The sequence below is a fragment of a genome (genome assembly GCF_019968985.1).
Source record: "MAG: Porospora cf. gigantea B chromosome Unknown PgB_NODE_63_length_48858_cov_118.538, whole genome shotgun sequence".
Taxonomy (NCBI): Eukaryota; Apicomplexa; class Conoidasida; order Eugregarinorida; family Porosporidae; genus Porospora; species Porospora cf. gigantea B.
The window spans coordinates 16,715-37,356 of record NW_027179174.1 but is presented as its reverse complement, the minus strand read 5'-3'; the positions used below and the strand labels follow the sequence as shown (position 1 = coordinate 37,356).

The 20,642-nt window shown below is 54.7% G+C and overlaps 10 protein-coding genes across 21 annotated transcripts; 7 read left to right on the top strand and 3 right to left on the bottom strand.

Moving 5' to 3' along the window:
• Nucleotides 1-165: 165 nt before the first annotated feature.
• Nucleotides 166-4,269, bottom strand: KVP17_004049 (uncharacterized protein; the record flags this gene model as incomplete). 3 transcript variants are annotated; one of them, XM_068521903.1, is made up of 2 exons in its annotated part: nt 166-2,401; nt 2,432-4,269. In XM_068521903.1, the coding sequence occupies 2 exons, from the start codon at nt 4,267-4,269 to the stop codon at nt 166-168; spliced, it is 4,074 nt and encodes a 1,357-aa protein (XP_068372574.1). The 3 variants fall into 3 exon arrangements, with proteins under 3 accessions (XP_068372574.1, XP_068372575.1, XP_068372576.1); XM_068521904.1 differs by lacking the exon at nt 2,432-4,269 and having other exon boundaries at nt 166-2,355; XM_068521905.1 differs by lacking the exon at nt 166-2,401 and having other exon boundaries at nt 2,428-4,269.
• Nucleotides 4,270-4,313: 44 nt separating this feature from the next.
• On the bottom strand, nt 4,314-5,210 carry KVP17_004060 (uncharacterized protein; the record flags this gene model as incomplete). Of its 2 annotated transcripts, none has more annotated exons than XM_068521931.1 (2): nt 4,314-4,590; nt 4,612-5,210. In XM_068521931.1, 2 exons carry the CDS (start codon nt 5,208-5,210, stop codon nt 4,314-4,316), a joined length of 876 nt encoding a protein of 291 aa, XP_068372602.1. The 2 variants fall into 2 exon arrangements, with proteins under 2 accessions (XP_068372602.1, XP_068372601.1); XM_068521930.1 differs by having other exon boundaries at nt 4,314-4,584.
• Nucleotides 5,211-5,279: 69 nt separating this feature from the next.
• Nucleotides 5,280-5,537, top strand: KVP17_004063 (uncharacterized protein; the record flags this gene model as incomplete). The annotated part of the gene is made up of 1 exon (XM_068521934.1): nt 5,280-5,537. The coding sequence occupies one exon, from the start codon at nt 5,280-5,282 to the stop codon at nt 5,535-5,537; it is 258 nt and encodes an 85-aa protein (XP_068372605.1).
• Nucleotides 5,538-6,813: 1,276 nt separating this feature from the next.
• On the top strand, nt 6,814-7,578 carry KVP17_004051 (uncharacterized protein; the record flags this gene model as incomplete). 2 transcript variants are annotated; one of them, XM_068521908.1, is made up of 2 exons in its annotated part: nt 6,814-6,981; nt 7,042-7,578. In XM_068521908.1, 2 exons carry the CDS (start codon nt 6,814-6,816, stop codon nt 7,576-7,578), a joined length of 705 nt encoding a protein of 234 aa, XP_068372579.1. The 2 variants fall into 2 exon arrangements, with proteins under 2 accessions (XP_068372579.1, XP_068372578.1); XM_068521907.1 differs by having other exon boundaries at nt 6,814-7,578.
• A 46-nt stretch (nt 7,579-7,624) lies between these two features.
• KVP17_004046 (uncharacterized protein) lies at nt 7,625-9,376 on the top strand (the record flags this gene model as incomplete). The annotated part of the gene is made up of 1 exon (XM_068521899.1): nt 7,625-9,376. The coding sequence occupies one exon, from the start codon at nt 7,625-7,627 to the stop codon at nt 9,374-9,376; it is 1,752 nt and encodes a 583-aa protein (XP_068372570.1).
• Nucleotides 9,377-9,387: 11 nt separating this feature from the next.
• KVP17_004066 (uncharacterized protein) lies at nt 9,388-10,984 on the bottom strand (the record flags this gene model as incomplete). Of its 2 annotated transcripts, none has more annotated exons than XM_068521939.1 (2): nt 9,388-9,897; nt 9,926-10,984. In XM_068521939.1, 2 exons carry the CDS (start codon nt 10,982-10,984, stop codon nt 9,388-9,390), a joined length of 1,569 nt encoding a protein of 522 aa, XP_068372608.1. The 2 variants fall into 2 exon arrangements, with proteins under 2 accessions (XP_068372608.1, XP_068372609.1); XM_068521940.1 differs by having other exon boundaries at nt 9,926-10,285.
• Nucleotides 10,985-11,152: 168 nt separating this feature from the next.
• On the top strand, nt 11,153-13,370 carry KVP17_004055 (uncharacterized protein; the record flags this gene model as incomplete). Of its 3 annotated transcripts, XM_068521918.1 has the most annotated exons (2): nt 11,153-12,259; nt 12,288-13,370. In XM_068521918.1, 2 exons carry the CDS (start codon nt 11,153-11,155, stop codon nt 13,368-13,370), a joined length of 2,190 nt encoding a protein of 729 aa, XP_068372589.1. The 3 variants fall into 3 exon arrangements, with proteins under 3 accessions (XP_068372589.1, XP_068372591.1, XP_068372590.1); XM_068521920.1 differs by having other exon boundaries at nt 11,153-12,298; XM_068521919.1 differs by lacking the exon at nt 11,153-12,259 and having other exon boundaries at nt 12,312-13,370.
• Nucleotides 13,371-13,392: 22 nt separating this feature from the next.
• Nucleotides 13,393-17,813, top strand: KVP17_004053 (uncharacterized protein; the record flags this gene model as incomplete). 5 transcript variants are annotated; one of them, XM_068521913.1, is made up of 5 exons in its annotated part: nt 13,393-14,912; nt 14,941-15,267; nt 15,296-16,755; nt 16,782-16,918; nt 16,947-17,813. In XM_068521913.1, the coding sequence occupies 5 exons, from the start codon at nt 13,393-13,395 to the stop codon at nt 17,811-17,813; spliced, it is 4,311 nt and encodes a 1,436-aa protein (XP_068372584.1). The 5 variants fall into 5 exon arrangements, with proteins under 5 accessions (XP_068372584.1, XP_068372583.1, XP_068372581.1 ...); XM_068521912.1 differs by lacking the exons at nt 14,941-15,267; nt 15,296-16,755; nt 16,782-16,918; nt 16,947-17,813 and having other exon boundaries at nt 13,393-14,916; XM_068521910.1 differs by lacking the exons at nt 13,393-14,912; nt 16,782-16,918; nt 16,947-17,813 and having other exon boundaries at nt 15,092-15,328.
• A 27-nt stretch (nt 17,814-17,840) lies between these two features.
• KVP17_004064 (uncharacterized protein) lies at nt 17,841-19,181 on the top strand (the record flags this gene model as incomplete). Its single annotated transcript, XM_068521937.1, has 1 exon — nt 17,841-19,181. One exon carries the CDS (start codon nt 17,841-17,843, stop codon nt 19,179-19,181), a length of 1,341 nt encoding a protein of 446 aa, XP_068372606.1.
• A 47-nt stretch (nt 19,182-19,228) lies between these two features.
• KVP17_004062 (uncharacterized protein) lies at nt 19,229-20,554 on the top strand (the record flags this gene model as incomplete). The annotated part of the gene is made up of 1 exon (XM_068521933.1): nt 19,229-20,554. The coding sequence occupies one exon, from the start codon at nt 19,229-19,231 to the stop codon at nt 20,552-20,554; it is 1,326 nt and encodes a 441-aa protein (XP_068372604.1).
• Between the last annotated feature and the right edge of the window lie 88 nt (nt 20,555-20,642).

The window sequence follows — 20,642 nt, the reverse complement described above, 5'->3', positions numbered from 1 at the left end:
GCCAGTCTACGACAGACAGACAGAGCACTTCAGATTGATGGTTCCGTAGAAAGTGAAGTCGATCGTCGATGGTCCTTCTGTAACGCCGAAAGAGCACGGATTTGAATATTTCATTGGGGAACGCTGCGATTCACATCTGACATGGGCTGACCTCGTCAGTATCCTCTAGAAAACATGCCCCCGAGTGCCTACGATGGACAGCTCTTCACAGTCGGCTTCCTGTTCGTTTAGTTTTTCCCGGATCACGGTACCCAATTCGTGAGTCACTTGTACGCCAACGATCGAGTTATTGTCTGCGTCCAGGATTTTTGCCAAGTGAAGCTTCCTCTGAGTTTTCTGCAGAATGCCGTCATCGTCGAAGAACTCCACAGAGGACTGCAAAAACTCCTGCAGTTTAGACCAGAGACGGATCAAGTTGACAGCAATCACACACTTCCGGATATAGCGCATGCCAAAGGAGCACTGTGCCCTTTTGCACTGATAACCCCACTGCCTGTGCATGCAGATGTCTGCGGCCATATCGTAGCAGCGACTCCAAAGCGCCTGCGCCTTGTCGAAGTCGTCCTCGGAAACTTTTCGCCAGCTTGAGAGCATAATGGCCTCTAAGGTGGCGACACTGGATCCCTGCCGCACCTCGGGGCCGGAGTTGGGCTTCACAATTAGTACACGGGTACCCGATTCTTCTCCAAAGTAGCCCTTGCGCTGCAGTACCAGCGCGGTGGATTCCATTCCGCGATTGTAATAAAGGTAGAAGCCCTCAAAGGAGCGTCGTTTCGTCTTGGACAGCGCCGCAACAGCTTGTGCCCAGGTGACTCCTCGGTCTAGGCGGTAGCAAAGGTGAACCGTATTGAGTTCTGAGGCTTCGTCGTAGTAGAGAACTTCCCGGCCAATCAACGTCGCCGATCGGTAGTAACCGTGGCTCCAGTTGACATCCTCGAGGCCTAGATCTAACTCACCTGCGTCAAGCGCGAACTGAACTAAGGTGTTGAAAATGGAAACGAACACCTCGAAGAGGTGGTTTTGTATCCGAACCGGCATCAGTAGCATGCGATTCAGGAACCTATCCATGTGCTGGCTGCCGGCATGGCCAACGTCCGGCGTGTCCAGTTGGAAGGTGCACATGTGGTCCATTACGAGGTTTGCAAAGTCGGATGTGCTGCCATACTCTTTGATGAACTTCATATGGGGGACCTTAAAGTCCGGGGGGTGTGGTGTGGCCCCGCTAGCAAACCGTAGGTAGTTCAGGAGGATGCGTCGTGCCTGGTAGCCATGATGGCTGTACACATCAAAGTCCAGAAGACTTACACCTTGGGGGTTCACTTCCCCATCTTCCAGCTGAGCGTTGGAGGAAGCAAATGCGGCACGTCTGTCACCTTTAGTAATGGCCCCCATCATCTTCATGCGACTTGCAATGCAAGCCACAAACCGTCTCTCGCCTCCGATATCTGACACAAGCAGTCGGTACTCCGGACAGAATTCCTGATTCGACCGATGAACCCTCCCGAACTGCTGAACGGCCTTGTCTGCGGCCCAGGGCAGTTCCAGGCACATCATCACTCGGACACGGGAAGGCCCGCGAGATTTATCCGCGTGTAGAGAGATTCCCTGAGACGCTGCCTCCGTGATGATTGCAACACGTTTAAGTCCAGTTTGAAAGGCACGGGCCTCCTCTACGTTGACAGATTCGCAGTTGACAGCCTTTCGGCAGACCATGCTGACTCCGTTAGCCGTCTTCACCAAACGTACGCTGCGACCGGACAGCTCCGCGACCCTAGAGGGCCCTCCAAGTTTCAGAATCAAGTCGTCAAGTGGGTTCGGAGGTAGATCGAGGTTTTCTATGCGTCGCACGAGATCGGTGTACTCCTCCGGGAAGGTACGAGGATAGCCTGTAGCCCACCATTTCGCCATCATATTCTGCATGCCAACTTTTACCACGGCGACGAAGTCTGTGATCTCCTCTCCGCACAGGCTCTTCAAAGCGGCCTCACCAGTTGTCCACAGGGATATGACCACCTGCTTGTCTTGTCTTATGCAGTCCTCTGTGAGTTGTACGACTTTCTGCACCTTCTGAGTTACCAATAATTGTTTGAAGACTCTTTGCTGGAGGCCCCAGAATTGATTCAGCCACTTCGCCGACTCAGGGAAGCTCCCAGCCATCACTTCCTGAAACCGTCGTTCCCCCTCCAGTGACCTGAACACCTGTCTGATATGATGTAGCATAGCGGTGAGAATCGCAGCGACGTCGTCGTACTGCTTCCTAAAAACCGCTGAAGAGTCCACGTTGACCATCTCGAATACGATATCCTTGAAGGACAACACGCGACAGCTATAGCATCCAAGGGCTTTCATGTCCATCGCGAAAGACTCCATCGCCGCGACACCGCCGGATTTCACAGACTTACTGACATAAAAAACACTCCCCCGAACTCACAAGAATGCCTGGAATGAATCAAAGGGCTTGCCCGGACCCCAGATACCAAGCCGCGATACGTAGGCTAGATTCCGGACTTCGCTGGCGCCTGTAGCGCTGGAGTAGATGACTGGGCACGCCTTCAGAGCAAGGGAGCACGCCGCCACTGCTGCGCCTGAGGCGGAGCCGGCAGCCTTTTTGAGCGAAGTGCAGGCGGCATAGCTAAGGTTCTTGGCCTTGTGAGCCTCGTCGAAGGCGATGAGCCCTCCGCAACGAGCCGACTCCGGTATGAAGCTGTACATGGCGTCGGCTTCTGAAAGCCAGGTATCGCTAGTTGAATTCTGCCATCCTGTTCTCATTGTTTTCGGAGCGCCGTTAAGCCATTTCACGGCTTGCCAAAAACGGCTGCTAGGGGGGTGAGCGGCAATGAGGGCGGGGAGTCGGTCTGGGGGCTGCTGCCTGACCCATTGGTCCAGGTTCTTCTCGCCGCGTGATAGAAGGGCGTACGTGGTGAAGAGGATACCTTCCCCACCCCAACGCCAACCGCGTTTGGCGAGATCCTTTGCAATCATTTCCTTCCCTTTTAGGCTGTCGATGGCGACGTCGGCCTTCACAATATGGAGACTAAAGACTGGAATGTGCCCGGCACCGATGTCTTGTAAGTCACGGATTGCATCGAGCATTAAGTCCTTCGAGACGCTAACCCACATGTGTCGCCTGTATCCATGGTTCCACAGATGAAGGATAAGACAGGAGATGGTTCGTCCCTTTCCACACCCTGTGCCTTCACCCAGGAAGTATCCTCCCTGGTCAAGCAATAAGGATCGCTTAAACACAGAGGCGGCGGAGACAACTACGTCCAGCTGGGGGTTGCTCAGTACACCAGTTTCGAGAAGCGGCACCGGCACCCGGATCTCAAGGTCTTTTGGCGGGAAACGAGGGATGACCGCCGCCAGAGACGAGGCCTCCGCCAACCACTCTGGGTGGTCCCGGCCGAAGGCGAGCCATCTCGACCGCTTGGACAATGTCATCAGGGAGTTGGTCGAGGACTCCAAGGACTTACTCTCTATATGGTGTGCTGGTACGAACCACTTAATGGAGGATGTATCGTGAGACCACGTCCCTGGTTGACGAAGCTTCTGACGTTTCAAGGGTCTGGTATTGTCCTCCTCTGACGCAAGCAGCTCCTCGTTGCCAGATTCTTGGTCGCGTTTCAAGAGCCTGGTATTGTCCTCCTCTAACGCAAGCAGCTCCTCGTTGCCAGATTCTTGGTCGCTTGACTCCTCGAAGAAGTCGCTCAATTCGGAATCGAATTCAGATTCAGATTCGAGTTCAGATTCAGATTCCTCTTCCAAATCCTGGTCCAACGAAGAGGATAGCTCTATCTTAGGGGATCGAGGGGGGTGCACCACTTCGACGGAGTGGTTGCAGCCATTGGTGGTCATGAGGGGTGGCTCCGTTGGCGAAGGGAAGAGCAAGGGAGGCTCGGATGAAAGCAGTGCCTCCTCATCGGAACTTAGCACTATGATATTACGGATTGCAGAGGATTCACTATCTAATGAGTCGGGTGCCTTGGTGCGATTTACGGGGACTTCATCCGTGAGCGAGGCCAAGCAGTCTGAAACTGCGCAATGCAGCAGTTCCCAACGTGGCAGCAGCCGCACTCGGTACCAAGCTTTATGCTCCAGATGGCTAAACAGCGGCAATCTTTTCTGTCTCGTCGTCACGGACTCCAAGCAGACAGGCGGGCTGAGACCTGCAAGTCGACATACCACCAGCTCGGCGTTCTGCGTCTCGACGAGCGGACAGGGGACCCGCCTGTGGTCTGGGAGAATCAAGTTGATCCGTTTCCAAGACATATACCGAATTTCACAAAGAGCTACCAGTTGACAGGGTCCAAGGCCTACCCGTCACCCTCAGCTTCATCTTCGTACCCGTCGCCCTCAGCTTCATCTTCGTACTCATAGTCATACTCGTAGTCGTATTGGTATTCGTCCTCAATCTCCTCCGCCGGTTGGCTGTCTAACTCGCCGACGAACTCCTCGGGGTCGCTGATCCAGGTCCATTCCCACTTCGGAGCCACCAACCGTTTGACCGCCAGGCCGAGCACGACGACAGCGCCGGCGCTAGCGGCAGCGATGGTCACTATAACCGCTGGGCTTACCTGCTGGTCGCTGGTTCTGAATGCATTCCTGACCTACGCTGAAGTTCCAGTTGTCCCTGTAGTTGCTGTAGTGCCTGTAGTGACTGTAGTTCCCGTAGTGCCCGTAGTGCCCGTAGTTCCCGTCGTTCTAGTGGTTCTTGTGGTTCTTGTGGTTTTTGTGGTTCTTGTGGTTCTTGTGGTCTCTGTAGACGCTGTACGGGTTGTAGAGGCCGACGTGGACGCTGTTGACGTCGTCGGAGACGGAGTGGTGGTTTCCGGCGGGACGCACCCGTATGCGTTAACAAGGCACTCGCCGATGTCGTAAAACTTCAGAGTCCAGCACCAGTTGGACTCTACCCATGGACCTCTAACATTAGGCATGGCTGAAGACTGGAAGCAGTAGCCAGTACACGCGCCCCAGTCCTCGCAGAACCTTACAAGACTCAAGGTGTACCCGCTGTGGTCGTGCAGCCCTATGCCCTGAGACGCCTCTAGGCATTTGAGAAGGGTTCCAGTCACCTCCGTGGTGGCAGGGCAGGAGGTACGGAGCGCATCTAAACACTTGTCGGTTTTGGAAGGTATGGTCTCATCCCGACAGAGCCACTCTCGAGTGTCTGGTAGGGCTGCTACACCTACAAACAACCAATAGTTGAACATGGTAAATGTGGCGGCAACTCGTAGGCTTTGCTCTGAGATGCAACGGCATAGAACGAATTGATCAGTGTCATGACAAGCCCTCTAATAAGACGGATATCGGGGTTTCGCGTTTCATATTGGCGTGAGCAAACTTTTCCCTCTGTTACTGAGGGCCAGGTTTCGGCGCGCGGTCGCCACGCCGCTTACCCCGCCGCCCCCGAACTGAGGAGCCACGACGACGTGTCTGGCTACAGGGAGACCGACCGAAAGTTCTTGGAGAGGCTGTATCGGATGGAATCGTTCTGGTTGCAGGAGGAGCGGTTGCCAGTGGAATCGTTCTGGTTGTAGGAGGAGCTGTTGTCGGTGGAATGGTTCTGGTTGCCGGTGGAATCGTTCTGGTTGCTGGTGGAGCTGTTCTCGTTGCTGGTGGAGCTGTTCTCGTTGCTGGTGGAGCTGTTCTCGTTGCTGCTGGCCTCGTCGCTGGCGGAGGTGTCGCTGTCGGAACAGGTGGTGGCGTTGCAGCTGGCGGCTGACGACAGAACTGCAACTTGGACTTGGCAGCACCTCTCCCTTCAGGCCGCTCATCAAGGTTAGGATCACGAACCCCCGTCTCTTGCATCCTCTTAGCCCTCGTTCTCCAAGGCTGGTCAGGTTTGACTTGCTTCCTTGGTCGCATACCATCCTCGATATCCAAATCGTGCTCCGCAGTGGCACGAGGCTGAGGGTTGCGTGTGAAGGGAAGCTCAGCTTTGTCAGTTCTCCGATCATCTCGTCGTTCAGGATTTCTATATGAAGACCTGCCTGCTGTAGGGGGGGCCAAGGCGTCGGTGTGACGTGGCCTGAACTCTCTTTCCGGTTGCTGTGTGTGACCAACATCGGCAAAAAATGAAGGATGTGGTTTCGGATCCGTCTTTCCAATTGGGCGGGCGGCAGCTCGAGTCCACCGGTCGGCGGGTCTTTGCAAAATCTTTGGCGGCGAGGCAAAGGTCTGGGCTTTCTTATCTGATCGCTGAAATGTAAGGTCAGTACGACCCGCTGAGTCATCATGGCCATGCCGATACTGGCTGTCAAGTGAAGGCAGTGGGGGGAGAGGGTTACTGCCTTCAGTTTCCCATACGTTGGCCAATTGTTGCTGCGTAGCACGTGGATACCTTTGCGTGTCCCCGAACTGTGCGACTGGCTGAAAACCGGAGCCGTCTGTTCGCCAAACATCGTCGTCACGTCCGTGTCGATTCTGTCTAGGCGGAGGGCCCCGCTGGCCCCGCCTATCGGGGCGGTTCTGAATGCGGGTAGGTGGTTCTGCAGCGGGTCGCTGGAGGAAGAACTCGGCATCCTCCGATTCCGATGACATGTCAGCCCAGTTTGTTACCGCGGGCTTATCCTGAACGGCCCAGGGAGACGGCGCAAGTGGGCTTGGCTTTGGATTTTGGCCCTTCTTTACGATGGCATCCGCAAGCGAGATGGGCACTGTGAGATCGTCGCTGTCTGACTGCGTCCGTTCAATTTGATCTGACTCACCTGTGGACTTTTAGTTCGTTCTTGAGCAGCTTTCATCGAAAATCTAGATTTAGGCGCTTTGGCTAAGTCGGAACCTGTATGTGTACCGCATTCTTCCTCATTCAGAATGTTCAGAAGGGCCCTGAAGTTCGCTACAGCGCATGCACCCTCAGACGGAGAAGACTCGTCCGCTGAGAATGACATTCAGGACTCAGAGACTCAATACTCAGGTCTGTCTGACCTTGAGTCAAGCGATACCGAGTCCGTGGACGCTTTCGTGTCGGAAGCGCAGCGGGTGAGTTGTCTGACCAATTTTTATGGAATTTTATGGAGGTTTTTTCATTTTTTTTTACAGATCACAAGGCAAGCAAAAGCAGTGCAGTCTGAAGAGGCCGACTCCGACACTGATTCGGAAAACAGCGAAGAAGTCCATAGCTTCAGAGAAGGTGAAAGGTGCACATTATGTCAATGCGCTGCCATCAACTGGGAATCTCACGTGCAGTCGGCAAGGCACACAAGGAAGGAGATGAAGTGGAACTGCAAACAAACTGCTCTGATTGGCGTCCGAGATGCATTCAACAAATTCATTCGCGGCGAAGATTTGACAACTGAGGAACAACGGGCCGTAGACGACAGCATTAACTACGTCGCGACCACCACAGCAAGGCTATGCGCTGAGAAGGGCCTTGACTCAGAGGAGGAAGAAGCGGAAGAGCAAACTGCAGAGGTGGAAGCGTCAGAGGTGGAAGCGTCAGAGGAGGAACCCAGTCTGTCTGCCCTCGTGGCTGCTGAGGAGAAGAGGCGGGCCAAAGTCCGCAGACGCAACACAGCCCGCGCACTAAAACGTAAGCGCAAGGCAGAACATGTCCATAAGCGGCGCAAAAACGCGTGACGTGTCCTCTCTCATATAAAAGAATTTCGAATTTGAGTTGTGAAAGATGCGGATAAGGAGTGTATCAGTTCCTGCGTTGTCATCTGAACTGACGCTGGCGTCGTTGGCGACCACGGTGGTCGTAGCCAGCGGCGATTCGTCCTGCGGTACAGTAAATGCGCGGCCCAAGACCATATCTCGGCTCCTCCACCTAAAAGACGCGTTCGAGCATAAATTCGATGCGATTGTTAACAAGGTCGAGAAGTCCCAGGTTCTAAGTCAGGTAGGCGACAAGACTGAAGAGATGATGAAAAAGGCTGCCAACGACATGCTACGTGTACGAAGGAAGGCTGCCGAGCCAGTAGTCGTGGAACCGGTTCCTCCGTTAGGGTCATCGGACGAGATTAAAGCAACACTGACCCAAAAGGCCCAGGATCACCCCGGCGGTGCGCTATTCCTGGCATACCCCAAGTATTATAAGCCTGTGACCACCGTTCGCAAAGTAGAATCGGATCCGAAGAGGCCCTGGCTGATCTCGCCAACAGAGGCTCACGTCACCTGGGAGCAAGTCAACCTCACCCCCGACACCGAGCTCTGCTTGGTCTACTTCCTGTTCCATGCAGTCGACGACAACCTGAACTCCGTTCCCGGAATTCCTGACAGCTACCGCTCAGTTGACGAGTCTTCGTTGGAGGAGATGACCAGAAACATGTACTTGGTCCGCTCTGAAAAAGAGTTCTCTGAGGAGTACCAAGAAGACCCTAGCCTCCGCGCGGTAGTCGCCGAGACGCATCCGCCAGTTGTCACGAATCCACCTGTAGTCGTAAACTTGGACGACTCACCTAGGAGACGCAGAAGGAGGAAACGAGGTCGAGGTCGAGGTCGAACCATCAACGTTGATGACCTCCCTTCGCCTCCTCAACGTATCGAACATGAGGCCCCCAAACCTACAACACCCATCTTGACTGATCATCCTATCGTGCCCGAAGATTCCGGCACGACTTGCGGAGGAGCGCCGATACCGACGGAACCAACCCTGGTTAGCTCATCAGATGGCCCAGCCACACAGGTCTCGGAGCCTGCTTGGTTGACCGAGTACTGCACTCTTCGAGCGCCTTCTGATCCCTCTCCCAAGGAACTGGCCGACTTGTGGAGGGATCCCACCTCTCCGACGCCGTCTGATGATGTGTCCTCTCTCGCCTTGACTCACGAGACCAAGACAATCCGCCCAGCACGAGCAGCGGAATCTGCTTGTGTCACTCGGCTCCGCGACGCCTTGCACGAGATCGTTGAGGGACGGAAGCCAGTGGTTTCGCAGTTATCAGACGCATCCACTCCGTCGCCAGAGATTGCGAGGCTTTCCTCAGCCTCCGAGGTGGACTTCTACTCCAAGTATATAGATTATGCTGACCAATCCAAAGATTTCGACTCCCTCAAGACACCATCGCCAGAGAAGCCATCGCCCAAGAAGCAATCCCCAACAAGCCCTCTGGCCTCAGTTACTTTTCGTTGGCCTACAGCAGACCCGTCGCGTTATAGTGTCCCGGCGGTGTTCTACCAGCCCATCTCAACCACTGACCGCCCCATCTCCCTTCGTCATAAGGTGAGGCCGATGGATGCACCGTCCATGTCACTCACGTCAGCCGCATGGGTACATAACGCTGCCCATAAACGTTTTGGCCCACAGCCAGTGCTGAGTCTGTGGCAACGAGCTTCTCGAATGGCTAAAAAGGCGTGGACTTCCGTTAAGAACTTTCTACTCTGTAGACAGGGCGTGTACGATGAAGACGAGGTCTCCAGCTGTCCCCAATTTCTTTGAATGTCTCAATCTCAATTGAATTTCTTGAACTGTTGTATCAACTCCTCGCTGTCTTCCCAATGACACTTGCTCGCCACCGAGCGTACTCGCGGGTCCACCGCGTCAAGACACCTCTGACAGGCAAGGAACGCAGCCAATCGCGCGGCACCTCGAACTTCTTGCAAAGGATCGCCAGCACTTTTGACCACGAATTGCATTAATCCCTTGATGGTCCGTGAGCCACCTACAAATGAGGTGTCATGCTCTAGGACCAGTGTGGCAACGGCATGGAGGTGCGCGACCCTCGCCAATGGCGGCTTCAGGCGGTCGCCGAAACGCAGCAGTGCTGGTACTGTTTTGGAGAGGGAGCAGGACACCACTACCCCCAACAGAGCCTTGTACGAGCTGAGCTGTACGAAAGCATTATGGGTGCTTCCTGCCTTCGTAAAAAGAGACTCGAACACGAGGTCCAAAGCAGGAGAGACCCTATCAGGCATGTTCCATGCAACGGCATGCAGAGAGCTCACCGCCTGCTTGGCAAGCTGCGTGGGAAATCTCGCAGAGGCTCACCGCACTTCTAGGGCTGAGAACGAGAGAGCTGACTGCTCGCACCAGGGCGCCGTCATCAGTAGGAAGTGCCTGGTCGTCGGCTTCTGCCTGTATCGAGGCCAGCGCTTTCTGTTGGTCTTGCCAGTTCGAGCTCTTCAATGTAGCCATAGTCCACTTGAAGTCTGATGGTTCCGCTTCTTTGGGCGTCACCAGGCCCACTATGTATTTCTTCACAACAAGAATGTCTCTAGGCTCCATCATGAAGGCGCCTTCGATGCTTGCCCGGACTCCCTCTACGTTTCCCTGTCGCAGTCGTCGAGGTAAGTGGTCAGTACGGGAACTCAGCCGCCGCTGGGGAGTTTTGAAGGCGTAGGGAAACATTTTCCGAGGAGTAGCTCGAGTTGTGGAGTCACTTGTGGGAGGTCTCTGGAGGTCTCTAGGCGTGATGGCCGCAGTCCTATACGCGTCCCGTGGTGTTGCAAATTCTCGGATCCTCGGAAGATCCGTTCGTTTCTTTATCGACCTCGAGTCTGTCCTCAACGCAATAGGATCGGAGATTCCAGGTATGGAAACACACTGAGAGCCAGGTGGCTGAGTCATAGACAGCCGTCGATCAGGGGAGGCGCGACCCTGCTCAAAGAACGAGTTGCGCCTAGCAGCAGAGGCTCTTCGAATAGGAAGTACCGGGGTTCGAAGAATCTCGCTCGTGCTTCCTGGACTAGTGCCTGCGGTTGTGGTCGAGTCCGTTTTACGATTTGCCTGGTGACTTAATGGGAGAAGGTCACTGCTATCATCTTTGGAGACTGCTCTTTGAGCAGACTCAGCGGTGGGTGGCGCTCGCGGATCACTCCGCGATTTCATCGTGATCGTGGACGTCTTCAACTGCACCGATGCTCTAAGCCCGCGGCTAAACGCGCTGTTGGTTGAGATACGCCGGTCATGCCTCGGAAGCGTAGGCCGAGATAGCGCCTTTGGAGCAGGACTTCGTCGGGTGGTCGTTGAAGGCGTTGGCTCGAAAGTGTACATAGGCCTTTCCCGAGGGTCGTATGAGTCCTGTGGCGCCTGCGTAGTCGTCGGCATAATAATTCAAGCGGATAATAAGAATAAATGAGTCATTGTGGCGACATCTGTGACTACGGGTTGAGACCGGGTCTCATTGACCTGATCATTGAGACGACGTAATGACATCAACAGACTGATCTTGTGTGTCTCTTGAGGTTTTAGGAAAATTACCCTATTGCGATACTCATGAGGGACCTATGGAATGTTTGCCACCTAGCGAATGGCGTCGTTTGGGAGCGGCTCCTGAAGCCTGTGGCTGTTGTTTTGCTTTCCGTAGCTATGTCTTTGAAGGTCAACCGAGTGGTGGTCCGGGCATCAGGCAAGGCAGTGAAGACGACCTTCTTCCACAGCTTCCGAACTGTAAGCTGCGTTTCTAGATTTGCGATTGGGGTCTATCTTGTCCTTCGCGTGTTGCTGGACCTATGCTTCCTGCTGATGATTCACGGTGGCAAGAAGATCATGCGACAAATCCAAATTGTTCGGACTATTCTGGTGGGGTCCGCCTTAGAGAAGCGGCGTTACCACCTGAAGAGGCGGATTCGATCCGCTACTTCCTACGAGGAATTCCGGTCGATCAGCAGTATGATAGATGCTGTAACGTTTGTCCCCTCAACTGGACGCCAAGTTGGTGGATCTACCACAGTCAGTGACTGGCGAGAGATACCAGTCACGCACCTGTACGATTGGAAGGGGCTTCGGCATATTGTGCAAGCTTTAAATGCCACACGTGACGCGCTACAGACTGCCGAGGAGGCGGGCGAAGGGGTTGGCGTCGTCCAGACGGAGCTGTTCTACTTGCTGCGGAAGGCTTGCCATCGAAACTTCTCTCAGGTGGCCAATCCGAAATTACATGCGTACTCTCGAGTTGGCACCAAGCGTCAAGTGGAAGAGTTCCAAGAGACCATGGCTGATCTGATTGGACGAGTTGCAGACTACCTAGAGCGGAGGCTGGACGCTGTTGAAACACTCTTCAAGCAGGTGAACTCCTCGGATCTCATCGTTCCACAGGATTCCTTGACTTATTTGGAGAACGTCGAGTGTTTACGTGCTGCCCTAGCCTCAGTGGAGAAGGAGGTCACCGAGGTTTCTGAGATGCTCGGCTCCCTGAAGGTAGCTCAAGGCCGGACTGCACTCTGTTTGTCGGGTGGGGGTACACTGGCGTTCTGCCATCTGGGAGTGCTAAAGGCACTCGCAGAGATTGACAGCATCCCCAAAGTTGTCAGTGGGTCGAGTGGTGGCTCGTACATTGCCGGTCTTCTGGCCTTGATGAATGACGAGGAGTTTGAAAGGAGTGTGAGGCATTATCAGGTCAACTACGCAGTGCCTCGGTGAGCAGTTTGTCCCTATGGCCACCATGGACCACCTCTTGCCACCATTTGCGGACCAGGTACAGAGCTTCCTGCAGCGGGGGTTCTGTATGGAAGCTGGGCAGTTTTCAGATGCCATTCGGCAGGTATTCGGAGACATTACGTTCGCGGAGGCATTCTCTATGACTGGTCGCTACGTATCCATCACCGTATCTCCCGCGAATACACAGAGGCCAGGAAGCATGCAGGAAGCACTGCTGTGTAACTGTATCACGACTCCTGACGTGTTGATCTGGAGCGCAGTGGTAGCCTCGTGCAGCTTGCCAGGACTCATACCTCCCAATAAGCTCTTTGCTAAGAAGGACGTTCTCGGCCACCTGGACAATTCAGATGTACTGGGATTCGAAATGGCGCCCGGGCGCCTCAACAAGGATGCGCAGGGTATCCTCCGAGGCCCACGTGGCCTACCTATGCCCCAGGACTCCGAGAATTCCATCCCTTCTTTAAGTCGTACTGGTTCCAACGGAGGCCGTATTCTGCCGGTGAAGGCCAGGGTCGTGGTTTACAGCAACCCTGACGAGCGGTGGATGGATGGCAGCGTTTTGGCCGATATTCCATCAGGGCAATTGGGAACACTTTTTAATGTCAAGGAGTTCGTAGTGACCCAAGTCAATCCACACCTTGTACCATTTGTCCAGAAATTGCACCAAGAAAGCTACGAAGAGCAGTTCGTATTGACTCGAATAGTCAACATCGTTGGACAATACCTGGTCTCGGACATGAAGCATCGCTATTTTACATTCCTGGCGATGATGTTCCAACTGCGGATAGCCGGCCAAGACGTATCTCAGTTCCTGTTTCAAGAGAGCGATGGCACAATTAACATAATCCCCTCTCGGAAGCGCATGCTGCCTTTCCTGATGGCACCTCCGACGCCGTCATTTATACACGAAGCAACTCAGTTAGGCTACAGACGTTCGTGGCCCCACCTTCAGAGAATCAAGAGAAACATGGTGATTGAGAAGGCATTACACGTCTCTTGTGAGCGTGTGACGAGGCTTTCTAAACGCCTCTACCAAATGCGCTTGCACATGTAGAATTCATTGTATCAGTACCACAATGCGACGTGTGGGCTTTCTGCTGGCCTGGACCTCGGCCGCACAGGAGTTCTGCGAAGCCGTGCACATGAGGGGGCTGCCTGACATCCAGATATGCGCCGACGAGGACAATCCTCCGTCGTACGCCGTTGAGTTTTTACCAGCTATGGGAGAAGGGGTCGCCTTCAACGCCGATGTCACGGCGAAATTCTACGGTACGAAGTCTGTGTCGAAGCGAATATTTCTGTCAACGACGTCAGGCGGCCCAAAAACACTGCAGACGGTATCCATGGTAGACTTAGGAGCCCCACAAGCCGTAGAAGTGGAAATTCTGGGCGACTACGAGCTGCCCTGGAGGTGCTTTCGGATAGTGCTCCGCCTGGGCTATCGGTGGTGGCAGTTCAACTGCTACGATGAACTCAATTCTCAAATCAAAAAGAAGAAAACGCAGACCTTCAGACTGTCTGGGTCGCTCCCTTACGAGCTACATGTCCAGACATTGGAGGGGGATAAGGCGGGGACGAAGTCGGCCGTGGATCTGGTCTTGGTTGGGGAGGAAAGAGAAACGGAGCCTGCATTAGTCAGAAATGGGTTTCGGCAGGGATCTACGACAAGGATAGTGCTGAATGCGGCTGATGTCGGTGCTTTGACAGCACTTCGTCTGACTAACCACGGACATGAAGACTCTTGGTACTGCGGTAGCGTTATCGTGCGTAGTGCGGACGGGACTACATCAGTTTTCACAGTGAATAAATGGATCGGACAACCATACGAAGCCGTTGCCACAATTCCCTTGGAGGCTAAATCGTCTGAAGCACCTCCAGTGGACGCTGAGTGCCATACCCGAGCGCAAGACTTGACCACGTATGTAGGCACACAACCCCGATCCGTGCTCGTGCGGTGCCCATACAACTGCGCCAACGACAAGTACTCTCGGGTGCTTGGGAGTTCTCTCCACCCCTCTCCGGCCTCGGTGTGCGCCTGTGCTGTCTACGACGGAGTGTTGTCCAACTCCGGCGGTGTGGTGGAAATGACGGTAAGTCCTGGGGTCAACAAGTACTCGCTGGACGCCAACAATCCAACAGGCATGCGGGCCCTCCCCTACGAGCCCACACCTGAGCAGCACTCCTTCTCCTTCGCTTTGGCAAAAGTAGATTCCCCCGATGACATTGACTCGAATGTCCGAGTGGTCGATCCTTGGGGCCGCCTTGCCAACAGCGGCCGACTGGAAATCCGGAGAGAAGGTGACGAGTGGGGTACAGTTTGCAAGGAGGGTGTTTCTAGGAAAACCAATGCGGAGGTTGCCGTGGTGGCCTGCCATGACCTGGGGTACCTCACAGGCATGGTGGAGGATGAGTGTGGAAACCTCGGCGGTCAACGTGTCTGCGGAACGACTGGGTACCGATCCTTGGCGGGAGGCGTACTCTGCACAGGCGCTGAGAAGTCTCTAGCCGACTGCGTTTACGAAGAGCCCTCTCGTATCTGCTCTGACCATAGCTTCGATTTGGCTTTGACCTGCACCAACAATCCTCCGGACAGAGAGTGAGGCCACGTCCGTGTTCGCATTCAGGCCTCCAGAGGGGGCACTGCGAGTCCTCAACGCCCAGGGAGAGCCAGACAGGCACGGACGAGGTCGGTTGGAGGTGTGGCGAGGTGGAGTCTGGGCGACGGTGTGTGATGATGGTTGGAATGGGACGGACGCTGCAGTGGCGTGCCGGTCTATGGGTTACATTGGATTAAAGGACCAAGGTCTGGTTGGAATCTCCTGCAAGGACTTCGAGGGGATCAATATCTGCGGAAAGGCCACCCAGAAAATCGGGATGACGGATGTCGCCTGCGTCGGCAACGAGCCAACCATGAAGGCTTGCACCAAAACCATCAGTGAGGATATCTTCTGGTGGGCACTGGCTGCGGCGGAGACGCAGCACTCACTCGGAAGATGTGTTGATCGAATGTGAGGGCCCTGGAGACCCTACGGGGCTCGGCACCCTGAAGAAAGAGGACGACCCGGCCACCCATCCACGGCCGTATTACCCTCACATCGCGGTGGAGTGCAAAGATCGCGTGATGACCCGCTCGGAGCTGAAGTCCTCCACTGGCGGCGTCTTCTCCGTTGAGTGTCCTGAAGGGTGCCTCTCGGAGGACGAACCCGTTCTGGGTACATTCGCCTACACAGATGATTCTGGCATCTGCAAAGCAGCTATCCATTCGGGGGTCATTGGAGCCTCTGGCGGGAGGTTCACTCTCAGTTTGGGTCAGGGGATGGACTCATTTATGGCGTCGACACGGAACGGAGTAACCTCCGAGGCTTCTCAGCTGTACCCGAGGTCCTTCTCGTTGCACCCGTCCATGGCTGAGTTCCGCAAGCGCCTCGCGAACGACATGAAGAGCGTTGAAGGTCGCGTGTTGGGAAGCAAAGGTCTACTCCGGGCCGATCTAGTCCCACCGCAACCGGAAGCAGTGTCGTTCCTCCAGATTAGTGACGACCCCTCGCCGAAGCCTGAAGACAAGGCGGCTGCTCCACCGGAGCCCCTGCTTGTCTGGTGCTCCGCCGACATGGCTTCATTCAACTCCAAGGAGAGAGTGGTGGACCTCAGTGACGGTCCCAGTGGCGAGGCCCTCAAAGCGTTGGAAGACTTCAGCATCTTGCTGACTGCGAAGCTAGACATGGATAGCCCACCGAATTGGCGCACTTTGCTGTCTCATTCGGATTGTGACGGGTTTGCTCTTGAGATCGGAGAGCAAAACACTCTGATCTTCGAGAAGTTGTGCTCTGACGAGCTTTACGACACGGGATTCACTCTGCCACCTGGTGAATGGTCCCATCTGGGTCTGACTTACTCCGCAGAGGACAGCCGCATCACGGCATTTGCCAACGGCAACGAACTGGGTTCAAAGACCTTGATGAAGCACTTTGGGCTGAATGGCCATCTGAGGTTGGGATCGAAGCGTGAGCCGCCCTTCGCCAAGTTGGACATGGTCCGCATCTACAATACAGAGCTCCCCCCGTACCTCATGGCTGTGAAAGCGGAGAGGTCTGAAGTTTGCCCTAAGGATGGAGCTGCGCTGGTGTCCAAGAAACAGTACTCGGTGGACGGAAGACCTTGCCTAACACCATGTGTTGCCTCTCGAAGCGAAGCCAAATCTCAGGCCAAGAAGCCAAAGTCCACGAAGGCGGCGGCTCTGGCACCTGTGGCCCCTCCCTTCACAGTACAGTGTCACACGACATTGGAGAATGATCCGCGATTCAACGGCACGGATGGTGATGTGTTCGTCGTCATCTGTCCTCCGGGTTGCGGCTCCTGCTGCGGGCACACCGTTGACGAGGTCCAGGGATTGTTCACGGGCGACTCAAGTGTATGCAAGTCGGCTCTGAGGCGGAACTGTGAGTGAATGGGTGTTCAAGCACAGTGATCACGGACGAATTGGGGGGAAACGTTCAAGTCACGACGCACAGGCTGCAACGCTCTCTCAGAGGCTTCGACCTGGAAGAACCGCACCCGGCAGTAGACTTAGAATGTCACGAACGACCAGACTTTCTCATGCGGGTTGGTGCCTTTCATGTCGCTCACGCAGATGCGAGAAAAGGACCGCCTTATGATATCATGTCCGTATACATGCAGCGCAGAGGATGCCGCGACGCTTCAAGGATCTGACCAGTTCGCCGCCTCATCTCCCCCCTGTCTCGCCGCCGTTAAGACTGGCCTCGGGCCTGAAGGGCTGCTGCTTCGGATGACAAGAGGTCCTCCATACGGCAGGGGATACGAGATTCTCGGTCCGAGCCTCCAGTTGACGGAAGACGTCGTCCGTTTTCAACAGACAGAAGCGAAGTGCCTGCCTTTTGCTTGGCGGTCGCTCTTCGCGGATTCGCTGGTACACCCGCTATCGTTCTTCGCTGACGTGGATTTCCGAGACCGGCCTTCAGACGACCCTTCCTGGAGACAGTCGGGGCGGAAGCTGCTGTTGCCCTTCAGGCCTGGGTTGCCGGACAGACTGCCGCACGCCCTGTTGCTGAAGGGCCAAACGGGTTGTCCAGTCCGGAGCGCAGAGTTGACGTTTTCTGTGAAGTCCGAGGGGACTAGCGGAGGACTGGTGTTTGGGGTTTCGAAGGACGCCAAGGACTTTGCCTATGCAGAGATATTGTCGGAGGCTGGGCAAGTGGGAAGCCTGGATCTCATGCACCGGAACGACAACAAGACCCATCGTCTAGGAGAGACAGTAAAAGTGCAGCTGCCCTTCGAGAAGCCCACAAAGCTGGCGGTCGCTATGACGCCTGGGGAGAACTACTGGGACTTGGATGTCCTCCTGAACGGACGGCCCGTCTACCGTCTGCAGGTGCCGGGGGAGGTACTAGAGGGTATTGGGCGAGGCGGAGTGGGCTTCGGGGGATCCAGCACGTCGTCAGGCTTCTACGTGGAGGACTTCAACGTGACGTATGCATAGTCAAGTTGTATAAATAACACTAATTCCATGCCTGAGATAGTCTCGCTACACGTTGGACAGGCAGGCGTCCAGGCGGGAAGCTCAGCCTGGAAGCTCTTTTGTCTCGAGCACGGGGTAGACTTCGAGGGGTCGATGCTGGGGGGCGACGTGCAGTCAGCTTCAACCCTGTTCCAGCAGACCTCAGACGAGCACTACGTCCCGCGAGCCGTGATGGTTGACTTGGAGCCGACGGTCATCGACGAGGTGAAATCCGGTCCCATGCGTCACCTGTTCAACCCTGACCTGATGGTCGACACTCAGGACGGAGCGGCCAACAATTTTGCCAGGGGATTCTACACCGTAGGGAAGGAGATCGTGGATGACGTGATGGAGAAGCTGCGTAAATCAGTGGATCAATGTGCAGGTCTCCAAGGGTTTATTATCTACCACGCTGTTGGAGGCGGTACAGGTTCCGGACTGTGCGCTTTGTTGTCAGAAATGATAGACACAGAGTACCCTCGAAAGCCGAAGTTCCATTTTTCCACTTGGCCATCGCCCCAGATGGCAACGGCTGTTGTCGAGCCCTACAACGCGGTCCTGTGCACCAGAGCACTACTGTATAATTCTGAGGTATCCGTCGTTCTCGACAACGAAGCGATATATGACATCTGCCAGAAGAAACTGAGCATTGAGCGTCCGGACTACAGCAAGCTCAATAGTCTTGTCGCACAGGTGATATCTTCCATCACCACGTCTCTGCGGTATCCAGGAGCGTTGAATATGGACATCAACGAGTTCCAAACCAACTTGGTCCCCTACCCCCGAATTCACTTCATGCTTTCGTCCTACGCGCCCATCATCTCAGCGAAGAAAGCCGCTCACGAGACCCTCAGCGTAAACGATATCACGAAGGCGGCTTTTGACAACTCAAGTCTGATGGCAAAGTGTGATCCCAGACACGGGAAGTACATGGCTTGCACACTGATGTACCGAGGAGACTGCGCACCTAATGATATCACGAAGGCGATAACTGCTGTTCGCCAGAAGGCGGCTATAAGATTTGTAGATTGGTGTCCCACGGGGTTCAAGACCGGAATCAATTCGCAAGCACCAGTGTCAGTGGAGGGAAGCGAGTTGGCTAAGGTGCCCAGAGCCGTCGCCATGATATCGAACTCCACTGCGATGAGTACGGTCTTCGAAAGATTGACGCAGAAGTTCGATCTTATGTTCGGAAAGCGAGCATTCGTGCACTGGTATGTCGGGGAGGGCATGGAGGAGGGCGAGTTTGGAGAGGCCCGGGATGAGATCGCAGCCCTTGAGAAAGACTACGATGACGTGTTGCAAGATGAGGCGCTCGACGACGAAGCTGACGGTTTTCTGGAGATCTGAATGCTCGTGGGGTGCAAAAACACCGCAAAAAACCGCTAAAAACACGCATGCGGGAGATCATCTCACTACACATCGGACAGGCAGGCGTGCAGACGGGAGGCGTGGCGTGGGAGTTGTTCTGTTTGGAGCACGGCATTCGTCCGGATGGGACTAAGGAGACTGGAGTCGATCCTGGCAACAACTGCAATACTTTTTTCCAAGAGACTGCGTCCGGCCACTTCGTGCCTAGGGCGCTGATGATCGATCTGGAACCTTCTGTTCTCGATGAGCTGAGGTCCGGTAAGGCCAAGGAGTTGTACAACCCGGACTACTTGATTAACGGACAAGAAGACGCTGCAAATAACTTCGCTAGAGGTCACTTCACCACTGGAAAGGACATTGCTGACGATGTCATGGAGCGTATTAGGCGTATAGTGGATCAATGTGCAGGTCTCCAAGGGTTTATTATCTACCACGCTGTTGGAGGCGGTACAGGTTCCGGACTGTGCGCTTTGTTGTCAGAAATGATAGACACAGAGTACCCTCGAAAGCCGAAGTTCCATTTTGCCACTTGGCCATCGCCCCAGATGGCAACGGCTGTTGTCGAGCCCTACAACGCCGTCCTTGCTACACACTCGTTGCTTGAGTGCTCTCAGGTATCCGTCGTTCTGGACAACGAGGCAATCTACGAGATTTGCCGGAAGCAGTTGGGAGTGGAACGGCCCGCGTACCATAATTTGAACCATCTGGTATGCCAAACTGTCTCCTCCATCACGGCGTCCCTAAGGTTCAATGGTGCTTTGAATATGGACATCAACGAGTTCCAAACCAACTTGGTGCCCTACCCCCGAATTCACTTCATGCTTTCCTCCTACGCGCCCATCATCTCAGCGAAGAAAGCCGCTCACGAGAAGATGAGCATCGCGGATATTACGACCGCAGCCTTTGAACCAGGAAGTATGATGGCAATGTGTGATCCCAGACACGGGAAGTACATGGCTTGCACGCTGATGTACCGAGGAGACTGCGCACCTAACGATATCACGAAGGCGATAACTGCTGTTCGCCAGAAGGCGGCTATAAGATTTGTAGATTGGTGTCCCACGGGGTTCAAGACCGGAATCAATTCGCAAGCACCAGTGTCAGTGGAGGGAAGCGAGTTGGCTAAAGTGCCCAGAGCTGTCGCCATGATATCGAATTCCACGGCCCTCAGTACCGTCTTCGAAAGATTGACGCAGAAGTTCGATCTCATGTTCACGAAGCGAGCATTCGTTCACTGGTATGTCGGGGAGGGCATGGAGGAGTGCGAGTTCTCTGAGGCCCGAGAAGATTTAGCAGCACTTGAGAGAGATTACGATGACGTTCTCGCTGACAACGCCATTGACATGCTCTGATTCCAATCTTCACTGGCGATCCATTTGAGGCGTCACAGCGGCCCCTAACCATTGATTGAAGTGTAACCGAGTCTTCACCGCTGCAGCG